The 13867-nt window shown below is 36.9% G+C and overlaps 1 protein-coding gene across 1 annotated transcript in view; it reads right to left on the bottom strand.

Annotated features, from left to right (window-relative positions):
* Positions 1–13867, bottom strand: part of PDE3A (phosphodiesterase 3A) — a 366473-nt gene that overhangs the window by 21856 nt on the left and 330750 nt on the right. The window contains exons 8-10 of the mRNA XM_040235298.1: positions 13205–13359; positions 11078–11215; positions 4807–4918 (exon numbers count right to left, since the gene is read on the bottom strand). Of these exons, the coding sequence (XP_040091232.1) occupies positions 4807–4918; positions 11078–11215; positions 13205–13359 (405 nt within the window). The remainder of the gene's footprint in view (positions 1–4806; positions 4919–11077; positions 11216–13204; positions 13360–13867) is intronic.

Here is a 13867-nt window from a genome sequence, read left to right as displayed (position 1 = left end):
GTCATATATGACTGAGTGACTATACGGAACTGAACTGAAAATACATGATTGCTTTTACGACACAATGAGTTAGTGCAGATTACCAGTTTTCTTTCAAAAATCAATGCTGGATTTGTAAAAATAGAATTGAAGAGCTAAAATAAAAGCTAAGCTAAGTCATGGAGGACAGAGAAGGCAGTGATGACCCACCAGAAGAACATGCAACCTGGTCAGAGGGTTTCCGGGGCTATGTTGGAAAAGGGTTTCTGGGTTAAGTTCTTTACTCTTCCCTTGCGACAAGCTGGGAAAATTACTGTGTGACGTAACTACCATTACTGCTACAAGTTAGAGAAATCTCTGCATGTGCCCAACATTACAAGGTGGGTGGAGGCGGTACTGACTGTGTCTCTTTGGGATGAAAAATAGACAACTAAGGCAGGTGAACTTGTAGCTCTTGAGTTATACTGCTTCCTGGCCTGTCTCCCATCCCAAGGTCCAAGTCCAGAAGGCTTTATAGCTTATGTGTGTGTCTGTGTGTGTGCTTACGCTTAGCCATTCAGTTGTGTCCAATTCTTGGTGACCCTGTGGACTGTAGCCCACCAGGCTCCTCTGTCCATGGGATTCTCCAGGCAAGAATCCTGGAGTGGGTGGCCAGGCCCTCCTCCAGGGGATCTTCCCGACCCGGGGATTGAACCCAGGTCTCTTAGGTATGCTGCATTGGGAGGCAGGTTCTTTACCCCTAGTGCCACCTGGGAAGTCCAAAATTTCACTGAACAAACCATCTAAATAATTTAGTGCTGAAAATGTAAAAAAAAAAAAAAAGCTTGTCAAACACATTTTTTTGATGGTAAGTATAACCATTTTGGGGCTTCCCTGGTTGCTCAGATGCTACAGAATCTGCCTGCAATGCAGGAGACCCAGGTTTGATCCCTGTGTCAGGAAGATCCCCTGGAAAAGAAAATGACAGCTCACTCCAGTATTCTGGCCTAGAGAATTCAATGGACAGAAGAGCCTGGTGGGCTCCAGTCTATGGGGTCTCAAGAGTCAGACATGACTGAGCAACTAAAACCTAACTTAATTTATAATCATTTTAAGTAGATACACGTATATGTATAACTGAATCACTTTGCTGTACACCTGAAATTAACACAACATTGTTAATTGATTCTACTCCAACATAAAATAAAAGTTAAAAAGATTTTTCGATATATGTTTTGCTTTATAGAGGTTAACATAATCTTGATTTAAAAACTAGGTATGAGAGTATATGGGGGGGAAAACCTTCCTTTTGCTTTTGAGTATAGGTTCACAAGTGCTAAACAATAGCTAACCAAACCTAACTCCTTTAATACATATTACATATATTTATACAGATATAGTTATGCAGGTGTAACTCTAAAAGGATTACACTGTCACTATCACTTAAGCAGGATGGAAAATTTATCTGCCTTTAAGAAGTCGTTAAGATATTTATTAAACACATACTCACACATACTATGAGAAAATATTGTGCCAAGTGGTGGTGGCACTGTTGCTCTTGCCATTAATTCTCTGGGACCACCTCAGGTGTAAAGGCACCTGAGTCAACATAGGGGATGGAGAAGTTTCTATAAGACAGACAAATATGCTCAAAGACTGCTCTTTTTCTGGCCTTGATAGGCAACTGACAGAGCTAAGGAATGAAATCAGAGCTATCCTTATTTTATCATTATTGTTCTCATCCTCTTCCTTCATCTCTGCAATTTGGACAAATCTCTTAATAATTCTCTCACCCACCTGGCAAACACCACCCCCCCCCACACCGCCCCTGCCTCTTGGCCAACACATAAACACACGTGCACATACTAATAACATCACCCGCCTTCCCCTTTCCCAGAACCTGCCTACCCCCTCTTCTGTATTAATAGTTTTTCTCCTTTTCCTCAAGCACATGGTTGCAATGAGCTGCTATGGAAGGCTGCGGATGCCTATAAAATTTATAGGTTTTTAGAACTCATTTTACAGATTTTCTATTTAAAGTTCTCTATGCTTCTATTCACCAATGAGTGAAGCACAGTGCTAAAGAATAGAAATGAGACTTGAAACACTTTTTCCCCACCTTTGGAAAGTAGCTAAAATAGTGTAACAGCTCCGCCCTCCTAGCTTGTTGCATGTTGCCTCAGTGACTACCTTTAAACTCGGGGGGCGCGTCACACACGCCTGATCCAACTGAACTAGACAGAGGCTGTGCTGACTGTGTTCAGTCGCGTCTGACTCTGTGCCACCCCATGGGCTGTGGCCCGCCAGGGGACCTTCCTGACCCAGGGATCTAACCCGCAGTCACTTAACGTCTCCTGTTCCGGCAGGCGGGTCCTTCAGTAAAGGTTCTGGGCATAAATGTACAAGCTTTCATACTTTCCCTCTTCTCTTGGAAACTGTTAAAAAGTGTATTAAAGCTGTAATAAAATTTTAGTTTCTAACATTGTAGCTCATTGTCATATTAAGACTAATCTTGACTGGAAAATCCCATGGACGGAGGAGCCTGGTGGGTTGCAGTTCATGGGGTCGCTAAGAGTCGGACGTGACTGAGTGACTTCACTTTCACTTTTCTCTTTCATGCATCGGAGAAGGAAATGGCAACCCACTCCAGTGTTCTTGCCTGGAGAATCCCAGGGATGGGGGAGCCTGGTGGGCTGCTGTCTATGGGGTCGCACAGAGTTGGACATGACTGAAGCGACTTAGCAGCAGCAGCAGCCCTGTTTTGGTTACCTTTAGGCTTTTTTTGTTTAGTTATGGGTTTATACAGAGATATTAGAAACATAGTTCTCTAGGAATAAATGCTAAATTTTTGCATATGTTAATTTTTAAAAATGATAAATACAGTTTTTAATAAATATCTATCTTGGTCTAAATTTATAACCCTATAACATGCATGGTATTATGATTTAAAAGTGATCATGAATTAAGTTAAAACTTTTCTGTGAGAAGATGTAAATAAATTCCCTTTCACATCTAACAGAAAAAGCAAAGATATAACAAATTCTTTTCCACATGAAGAACCTGGTATTTCAGGAAAAACATCTGCTTACTTGCAATATATAAATAGATAATAATAAAATTTATAATCTGCAAACTTTTTACAGTTAAATAAATACTGGTCAACTTTATGAGTTAATGGAATACTATCTAGAGAAAAGTTGAAAGAGATTTGAACTCAGTGGAACTTGGCTATAGCTGATTATATTATATGGAAATTTAATATTAGTATTATTTATAAATTTAATTTAAATTTAATTCATCAATTAATATTATTTGTAAATTTAGTCTGATGACTAGTTGTTCTTTAATGTTTGCAGTGGCTTCCTTTTTGTAAAAGCTTATTTATGTAATTCCTTAAGCTTTGAGAAATCACTAACACTTAGGTCAATCCTTGGCATTCAACCAGGGTAGCTCTGGGAAAGCAGTATTTTAAAAAGCAAGGCTTATCTTAAGATCCTTTCAAACTACCCCTTTTTCATAACTCTCTCTCCACTTCCACGGCCCCATCCGCCAGAATTTCCCACGGTGCCCAGAGCTCTTAAATTCCCCTCTCTACTCCACCATCCTATTTTGTCTGCATTTAGTCCCATATTCTCCCACAAATCTCATTTGTAGATTTAATTCTCGATTCGCCTTTTCTACCACACAACTTGTAAATTCAATAACTCATTCCTCTTTCCTATCACACATCAACCGTGCATTTTTATCCTAACTTAGCATGTGATGGCATTTTCAAAACCAGCGTCTTAATAATGAATCACTTGGTTAATGCTCTACCCTACCCCTCTGAACACACTTGTTCTAGTCTCCATACAACTTTTACTTAAGCTCTCTGCTACTAGAAATAGACATGAGTTCTGGGGTTCTAAAGTTCAAAGTACATAAAAGCAAATTTAGAAACTTAAAACATGATTTAAGTAACACAAACTCTAGTCAACATACTGTATTTAACTACTTTTTCTATTTTTTCCTTCTAAAGTTCCATATGATTTCTGTACACTTCTGATTAGATTTACAGCCATTTCTCCAGTTTCCTATATTCTGTAGCATGCAGGACAAAGCTACTTACATGTTTTGATGATACAGAAATGCTACATATTGAAAATTTACTATCTCTTCTGTGTTCCAGTTCCTCATGATTACAAAGGACAGACTTATTCTTGCAATATTCAAAGTTCATAAGCTTGGACCCTTGGTTGTGCCCTCTCCTTTGGTCTTCTCATTTTATCTTGATTTTTAAAAAAGTTCCTAATAATTTCTCCACAACCACTTCCAGTTGTCTTTTCTTTTTCTATTTTATTCATTAGACCATCATCTTCCTGTCCCTCTATTCCCAGCCAGGCTTATCTTATACTGAAAAACTTTAATTGTTAGTTAACTCGGCAGACGCTAGAGCAAAGGCTGAGAATTCTACCCAGTAAAGGGAGTATGTTATAAAATGAACAATAAATTAACATGTATTTATTTAGTACACACTTAAATTGGAGCTACTTATGTGCAAGTTACTATTATAACCCTTTAACAATTATTACATCATTTTATCCTTGCAACAATCCTATGAAGTAATTATTATATCCATTTTACAGATTAAGAAATGAGGCATTTAAAGGTTAATTAAGACCAGGGTGTCCTACAGCTGATTTGTAAAGGAACCAGGATTCTAACATAAAAACTATTATCTCCTAATCACTATACCAGGTGACCTTATAGGATGCTTACAATGTGTAATTCTGTGCTAGCTCTTAATTCAATATCCCATTACCCATAGCAAATTTAATGGATTTTAAAAGTATTAATTCTTGTACTTACAAGGAATTTCCCTGTAGCCAGTCTCTAAAGCATGAAAATAATTCATGAATTCCCTAACTGGAATTTTAAAAGCTTCAAAGAGGCCCATGTCTTCAAAAAGTCTGTATGATACCTGTAAAAGAAAAACACAAGGTCTTACAAAACATCCCTTGATGTGTATTATACATAAAGAGAAAAATGGGGAAAAAGAATGCATTCTATCAACCGTATTAATGTGTTGCCTATTGAAACCCTTACTGGAAACCACAAGACTTCTATGGCCTAGCCCTCTATATAATCTATTTTTAAAGGCAGAGACATAAACCTAAGTTACAGCCAATGAAAAAAATCCAGTATACACTAAAGAAATATAACAAGGTACTAAATTGTGTGTGATATCAATAATAGAATGATACTGAGTAAATTGCTAATTGTATAATATATGTGCTAAATAAAGAATGAGAGAAAGCTTTCATCTGGACTAATTTTATAAATTAAAAAAAGCTTTCTAGAGGATAAAGAACTGTGCCTTAATGAAGAATAAGGGAATAGAATTATAAGAAAGAAAAAGGTGTCTTGACTGAAATAATAGAGAAAAAAAGATTTGTTCTAATCCAGTATAAATAAAAATTTTTGAACTATTCTTCCTCATTTGCCATCTCTCTCCTTTGAATATCTATTCTCCTTCTAATTAGTTTCATAGCTCTAGAGACTCAAATCAACTAAATATCTTTGGATGTGACTGGTATCTTTGATATGCAAATTGTGGAGAATGAAAAAAATGATAAAGGCACAGAAGAGAGTAATTGGGAGAGAAATGGTTATTCACACAGCAGGATGGAGAGCAGCACCATTTACAGTGACCACACTTTTATTTTTAAAATACAATGTGTACATCAATGATAGTTCAATACAAAGTTTTAAAAAAGTGGTCTCACTTTATGTCACAAAGGCACAGTACTGGTTATAATTCAGGAGACTGAGAAAGAATTATTTACCCTTTAAGTTATTTGTATTCTTGCTTAAAATTCTCAAACTACTTCTTCTAAATGTTTGATAACTTCATAGTTAAATTTCTATTTTCGTTATGAACTTTACATCTACTCAAATTCACCAATATTCTTTTATTTAGATATTTAATTTTCATCAATGACATATATTATGTTTATATTTGTGTACATACATAATACACATTTATGGGACTTCCTTGGTGATCCAGACAGTAAAGAGTCTGTCTGCAATGCAGGAGACCCCAGTTTGAATCCTGGGTCAGGGAAGATCCCCTGAAGAAGGGAATAGCAACACACTCCAGTATTCTTGCCTGGAAAATTCCAGTGTCAGAGGAGCCTGGTGGGCTACAGTCCATGGGGTCACAAGAGCCTAACAGAACTTAGCAACTAAACCACCACCACACTGTGACTGAAAGGGATGTTATATGAATAAAGAGAAAGGGAAGCAGGAATAGAGCTTTGAGTCCAGGAGGAGATGGAAGTTACTGTTTTACATATGGTGGTTAGCAGAGGAATATTCAGGTGAGCTTGAGCACATAAGTGAAGGAGATGCAGAATGTCAGATAGGAATATCTGAGGAAAGCTTCCTAAGCAGATGAGAAAGATGGGGCAAAGGCCCTGAGCTATGTCTGCTATACTCACAAAACAGCAAGAGGACCAACATGGTCAAAACAGAATGAATGAGGACAGGAGTAAATTTAAGTTAGTGACTATAGAGTGGTATCGACTGGGTGGCAACCCTGTTTCACAGCCAGATTGACCAGTATGAGGACTTTTATACTGAGTGAGGCAGGGAACCTTTGAAGAGTTGAAGCAGGGAAAGTGTCTTTATTTGACTTATGTTTTCAAAGGAGCACTGTGGCTGCCCATTGGGAATAGAGTATGCATATTATATACATGCACTTTTTTCACTTTGAAAAAACTATACAGGTAAGTATACTTAATTTTGCCCCTTTTTCTGTGTTACATGAAATCTCCACCTCATCTCTATAAAAATACAATAGAAAACTAAGGTTGTGGTTTCTGTTATATTTCATAGTTCTTCTAGTTATTTTCTCCTTATTATTGCTTTAAGCTATATTCGAGTCCTTGTTTATAAATACCCGGTGGATTTAACTATAAATGTTACTGCAATAAAAGTTATTTATAATAGCAGCAGCTATTGACACACAAATGTACTCACTATTTTGTATAGATATATATGGCATTTAATAAGCTTGATGCCTCCTCCAAGTACATATAGTTACATATATTAATTACTTACATTAATTAATCCATGTAGCATCTTATGAGATAGACACTGTTACTTATTACACTTGAAAGCAGAGGACTCTAAGGCACAGAAAAGTTGAATGACTTGTAAAAGATCACACAGTTGACACGTTATCAGACCAGAATTCAAGTCCAACATTAGGGCTTCAGACTGTGTGCTCTTAACTGTTTCATATCCTATCACCATTATTTGAAAAGCAATATTGTTAGGACTGTAAATGACTACAGTTTCCTATTATTCTCTTAAAATATTTGAAAGATGAATTGAAAAATTCAGACAAGATATTTTTAGGGTATGATTTTCAAATAGGAAAGTTTTCACTGAAGCTGTTAGAAATCAACAGGCAGTGATCCAAACTCATAAATAAAGAAAAGTCACTGTTAACTGGGTAAATATTGGTAACCAAAAAAAGTAAATACTCTTCCCAAATCTGAATGATGTCCTTTTAAATTTGTTAAAATAAACATGATAATCATCAAAAAGGCAGGCAGTACATTAAGGCTGAGAAGTCATTTCCATTGCACATATGTCTCTTTAAAAGTCTTTTGAAGTGAGACTTTTTCTGTGTAGTCTCAGCCAGAAGGTGATTTCTTGGAATGTTCAAGTTAATTTATTTCAGCTGTTCTAAAGCCTTATAAAGTGCAAAAAAAGAGAAAAAATGCCTTTTACATACTGAAAATTTCATGGTTTTTATGCTGATAAACTCAAATCAGAGAAAAAATATCATAAAGTTCTACTTAGCAAGGCAAATAAAGTTGCCTTTTCTCAAAGTTCAATATTTGGTTTTATAGAAAAATAGTGACATTGTAAACCATGTAGTTATTTATTTATTTTGAAAGATAAGTGGAAAAAAGATACAAAAATCTAATTGCTATTTATATCTAATCTTCTATTGTCTATTTATATTCATAAGTTAGAAAATATTCTGTGGTAAAACCTGTCAAGTCGCTCCCTTCTGTCACCCCCCAACCCCCACCCCCACCCCTCACAGAATTTCAAGGGGAGTTAGGTTTCTGCAACACTATTTAGTACACTCACTTGTGCTGTAAAACCAGTTCCTATAATGACAACTTTCTGTTGCTCAGACTCTCCATTCTGAGTTTGAAAATACAATCAATAAATGCATTTGGCAGGGGCTGAAAAGAATCTGAAATACAGGTAAAAAGCCTGGATTTCCTATATATAAAGGCATCAAATCCTGGGTCCAGTGTTTACCATATGGCCGTAGATGAGCCGTATCATTTCTCTTTTAAGTCTCAGTTTCTTCTCCTGTCAACTAGAGATTAAAAAAAAAACAAAAAACCTGCATCCAAGTTACTCTGAAGACAAAATTGTAAAGTTTTGGAACATCTGTGACATATTTACCAAATACAAAACAATTTGAGACTTTTCTTCCCATACCAGGGAACACACTCTTCAATAGAAGAGAAAAAAAGACTTCCTGGCCCTCTGCCACCTCCTCTCATGGCACCATTTCAGGCATTTTTTTCCAGGTAAAATCACACCCTCAGAGTTCTGGTATGCAATGAGTTGCAGGGATGGGACACAAAACCTCCCTGGAGAAGTCTTGAGGCATGAGGCAGAAGTGGACTGAAGGAAGCAGGGGCCCTTTTAAACCTGCCTTCAAGCTCAGCCAGCATAAAAAGATGCTGCTCAGCATCAAGGAGAAAGGAAGAGGAGGAGAATGGCACTATTAATTTGCAAAAACATGCATGTATCTTGAGGATATTCTGTCAAATGAAATAAGTCAGACAGCGAAAGATATGATTTCACTTATATGTGGAATATAACAAAAAGAAACATATGTAGACATAGAGAACAGAGCCGTGATGAGAGAGGGCAAAATAGGTGAAGGGGATCGACTGTATGGTGACAGGCGGGAACTACATTTTCAGTGGTGGCACACAGTAGGGTCTACAGAACAAATATAGCATGCACATGAAACTTCTATAATATCCTAAACCAATGTTACCTTAGTAAAATTTTTTTTAAGAGAAAAAGAAGGATAATATCTCTAAGTCAAGTTCAAGGGCTGCCACTCTGGTTCTCAATGTGTTCATGGTCAGAACAGAGTCCAGTAGAGGCTCTGATCATGTGTTATGGAGACTCTACTTATTTTGAGCTTCACAAACCATCCATTATTTGAACATACCTCTGTGTGTAGCAAGTTGAAGTGTCATTATTTGGATACAGATCTAATTTCCCTATTGGAGCAGAAGTTCCTTGAAGGCAGGGACACATTATTTTTTGTCTTGAAGACTAGCCTAGCATTAGTGTTTGAGGAACGGTAGAAGAAAAGTTCTCTCTATTCCTTCCTTTAAACCTTCATGGATCAGGAACCCTCACTTTGAAATTCCACAATCAGATAACTTGTTCAGAGTTCTGAAGAAAGCCCGTGTCTACTGCACAGAGAAGAAATCAGTCCAGCAAATGATTTCTCTTCTAGTGTTTTGCAGGCAAGGGTTAATGGGTTCTGAATTCTCACCTAAGTCTGATATTAACAAATCTTTTAGTCTTCAGTATCTCTGCTGTGGTATTTCTCCAATCTCTAAGAACTAACCTAAAACATTTTAAAATAAGCTGATAACTATCATTTCAAGATAGCTCAGTTGGTAAAGAATCTGCCTGCAATGAGGATACCCTGGTTTGATTCCTGGGTCAGGAAGATCTGCTGGAGAAGGGAAAGGCTACCCACTCCAGTATTCTTGGGCTTCCCTTGTGGTTCAACTTATAAAGAGTCTGCCTGCAATGTGGGAGACCGTGGTTTGATTTCTGGGTTGGGAAGATTCCCCGGACACAGGAAAGGCTACCCACTCCAATATTCTGGCCTGGAGAATTCCATGGACTGTATAGTCCATGAGGTCACAAAGAGTTGAACACACGTTTTTGTTGTTCAGTCACTCAGTCACGCCCAACTCTTTGAGACCCCCATGGACTACAGCATACCAGGCTTCCCTGTTCTTCACTATCTCCCAGAGTTTGCTCAAACTCATGTCCATTGAGTCAGTGATGCTATCTGATCACCTCATCCTCGGTTGCCTCCCTTCTCCTCCTGCCCATGATCCCCACTGATTAAGAGTGTGCATTTTAGTAGGGGCTAGATAATGAAGCAAATCCGTATTGTTTTATTTATTGAGAACAAACATGTTCAAATTCTTAATTTCTGTATGTTTTCTCTCTCCCTCAGGGAAATGAAACCTTATTTGGAAAATCTTGAAACTGGTCAAACTTAAGGAAAAAGTACTTAAGGTAAAAAAAAAAGACATTTTATGTAGCAATAGTTTTATTCTATATTTCTTGTGATACTGAAAGGTGTTTTTCATATTTAAATAAAGAGTTGTATTTAATATGCTTCTCACAGATTGGGGGAAACATACTTTTAATATTTTATTTTTGATAAGGACTAAAGTGAAAGAAAGTCACTCAGTTGTGTCTGACTCTTGGGGACCTCATGGACTGTAGCCCACCAGGCTTCTCTGTTCACGGAATTCTCCAGGCAACAATACTAGAGTGGGTAGCTGTTCCCTTCTTCAGGGGATTTCTTAACCCAGGGATCGAACCCGGGTCACCTACACTGCAGGTGGATTCTTTACCATCTGAGCCACCAGATATGGCCTACACACGGTACTACTCAAAAGTTAAAAAAAAAAAGTCATTGGAAATAATTAGACAATAAATTAGTGTTTATAAATTGGCAGCTTTCTTCTTTTGAGGCTTGGTTCAGCTTTCATTTGTTGAATTCTATGAATTAAGGTCATTTTTCCACTTCACTTTTGTATCCCTGCTCCCTCCATTTTGTCTTAGAATATTTATATTTTAGTTGCATGGTACAATATTCCACTCACTTGAAGTTCAGATTTCTTTTGTTATCCCACCACCAAGGGTTCTACAGAATGCTGGGTATTCTCTACCTAATGCTCACCAGTGGTGTTAACCATGTATAGAGCTTTAAACAACTAAGGAATATTTTCCCTACATTTAAAGTCATATGCATGAATGCATTTCTTACCTGACTAAGAATACGGCCACATTTTCTTCCTATTTTTTCCACCAAATCAAAAATTGGAAAATTCCAAGTATTCAGTTGCTCCATAATTGAGTCCAAGTTGTCCATGACAAGAGGTTCAGGAGCAAGAATTGGTTTTTCCTATAATGAAGATAAAATATTTTAACAATGTGCAGTTTTTCTACACACTAATTTGTCCCTTCTTTGGTAAGTTCCTTCTTTTCTAAATCAAATGGAGTTTACCTGAAATAAATGACTTTGGGGTGAATGAGTGATCTTAAAAAAAAAAAGTCAAAAGAAACAAAATATCGACCCCAAAGATATAAGAAAAGGTCTTAATGATTCAGACCATGAGTTTTGCATTATGTGCCTGCCTATTACTGATTCATCTATGCTATAGAAAAATTGGATGCTTCTTTCATAAATTAACATAACTGCTTTTTAGTCTTCTGTGGAAGTCTTAAATAAAGATTCAAGGACTTCAGAACACTCTGAAATTGTATGCAAATTTATCTCTATATATTTATGTAAATTCTTCTGAGATGAGGATTCTTTGCTTATATTGAACTCTTAAAAAAAAAAGAAAAAAAAAAAACCCTGAGTAGGGATAGGGAGTAAATCACCCTTACTCTAATCGGTCCAATTTATATTATTGCTTCAAAATCAGCATTAATCCTATAGAGTTACAATTACTACAATTTTCAAGCATTTTAATTTAATTCATGTGATGCATGGTTTCCAAAAAACATGCACCAAATATATGTAAAGACAAAAATGTATAATAGGTACCAAATGAAGGCATTCTTAAGAGTTTATTTACCAGGAAAAAAAAATAATGAGGATAAAGAAACACCTAAGTTATTTTATCTGACAATTTTAAACTATAAATAGTAGGAGGGGGATATATATATGTGTGTCTGTATATACATATGTGTGTGTATATATATATATATAGTCATAGTTATAGTTATATATATATAGTTATATATGTATATAGTTAGGGAAGAGCCAGGTAGCGCTACTGGTAAAAATATGCCTGCCAATGCAGGAGATGTAAGAGATGCATCTTACATCTTCGATCCCTGGGTCGGGAAGATCCCCTGGAGAAGGAAATGGCAACCCCCTCCAGTATTTTTACCTGGAGAATCCCATGGACAGATAGAGCCTGGCAAGCTACTGTTCATAGGGGTCACACATTTTTGAACATGACTGAAGCGACTTAGCACGCATATGTATAGATATGCTTTGTATTGTTGCATGGTAAAAACCAATTCAACATTGTAAAGCAATTATCTTCCAATTAAAAACTAAATAAAAAATAAAAGTATAAATGGTAAATTAGGTAAAAGAGAAATGATAAAAGCAGCAATGGAAAATCTCATTACAGTCAACTGTTTTCTGCTATTTATTGCCTCCCCCAAATGAACTAGACTCAGATGTATGCTTCCTTCCTCTTTAAGTGGAGCTCTTTAAATACATGGAATAAGTCATCACTAAAAAATATTTTAATAGGGAGCAAGTGTCAATGTCAACCTGGTTTAATATAACAAGGAAAATAAACATTGGCTCACTTTCTAAATCAAGGAGGTGCTAGAAAAAGCCAACAGAAGTCCTAAGATAATGAATAGGTTTCATTTTGATTGATCGATATTTATAAAATATTATCTTCCTGATTGAAACAATTAATTTTCCTAGGCATATTTACATTTTTAGATTGGGTTAAGAATTACTGTAATCAGTTGTGGAGATGATTAAATAATAGAACTGACCCTATGGGCTGTAGCCTGCCAGGCTCCTCTGTCCACAGGATTCTCTAGGCAAGAATAATGGAGTGGATTGCCATTTCCTCCTCCAGGAAATCTTTCCTACCCAAGGGTCAAACCCACATCTCTTAATGTCTCCTGCATTCGGAAGTAGGTTCTTTACTACTAGCGCCACCTGGAAAGCTACAATAGAATCTTGAAACCAGTAAGACTTAGATAGAGAAAAATAATACAGATAAATATAGGAAGGGCTACAAGATATATGTAACCCAAGTAAGATATGATTCGGGGATCTATTTCTAAGTCAATTCCTGTCACAGAAACCAATTTTTCAAGTCAATGAATGAGATAAGTGATGGGCGTCTACCAGGAACATCATGGTCTCCGGAGTATAGGTGCTGCAAGATGATGTCTTTCTCAGAGCCTCTCTGGGGCCCTCAGTCTCATCTTCATTCTGTACAATATCACTGCTATCACTGTTGTTATTGGTTTCATAATCAGAGGTAACTTGAGTGATGTCATCTGCAATTAAAAGGCAATAGCTTATTATGAAACTTGCAATGAAAAAAGGGGTCCTATTTAAGCAAATAGTCCTAAAACACATAGTACAGATATCATAGTTAGGAAAATACCGCTTTCCTGAGCTGACACACCAAGAACATAGGATCATAGGGTGGGCAAAAGCACCACCATTTTTGTTGTTGTTCAGTTGCTAAGTCATGTCCAACTATTTGTGACCCAGCAGCACCCCAGGCTTCCCTGTCCTTACTATTTCCCAGAGTCTGAGCAAACACATCCTTTTTAACCCAATAAAATAGATGGAATCATGATCTGTGATTTATATGACATTCAATAATCCCTCAATAATAATGCTCAGGTCAGTAGCTGATACCTCTTTGTGATCCCATGGATTGTAGCCTGCCAGGCTCCTTTGTCCATGGAATTCTCCAGGCAAGAATACTGGAGTGAGTTGCTGTTTCCTTCTCCAGGGGATCTTCCTGACCCAGGAACCTAACCCAGATCTCTTGCA

The sequence above is a fragment of the Oryx dammah genome, unplaced genomic scaffold, assembly GCF_014754425.2.
Source record: "Oryx dammah isolate SB20612 unplaced genomic scaffold, SCBI_Odam_1.1 HiC_scaffold_29, whole genome shotgun sequence".
Classification (NCBI taxonomy): domain Eukaryota; kingdom Metazoa; phylum Chordata; class Mammalia; order Artiodactyla; family Bovidae; genus Oryx; species Oryx dammah.
Note: the sequence above shows the minus strand (reverse complement) of the source record. Positions and strands in the feature narration are given on the sequence as shown.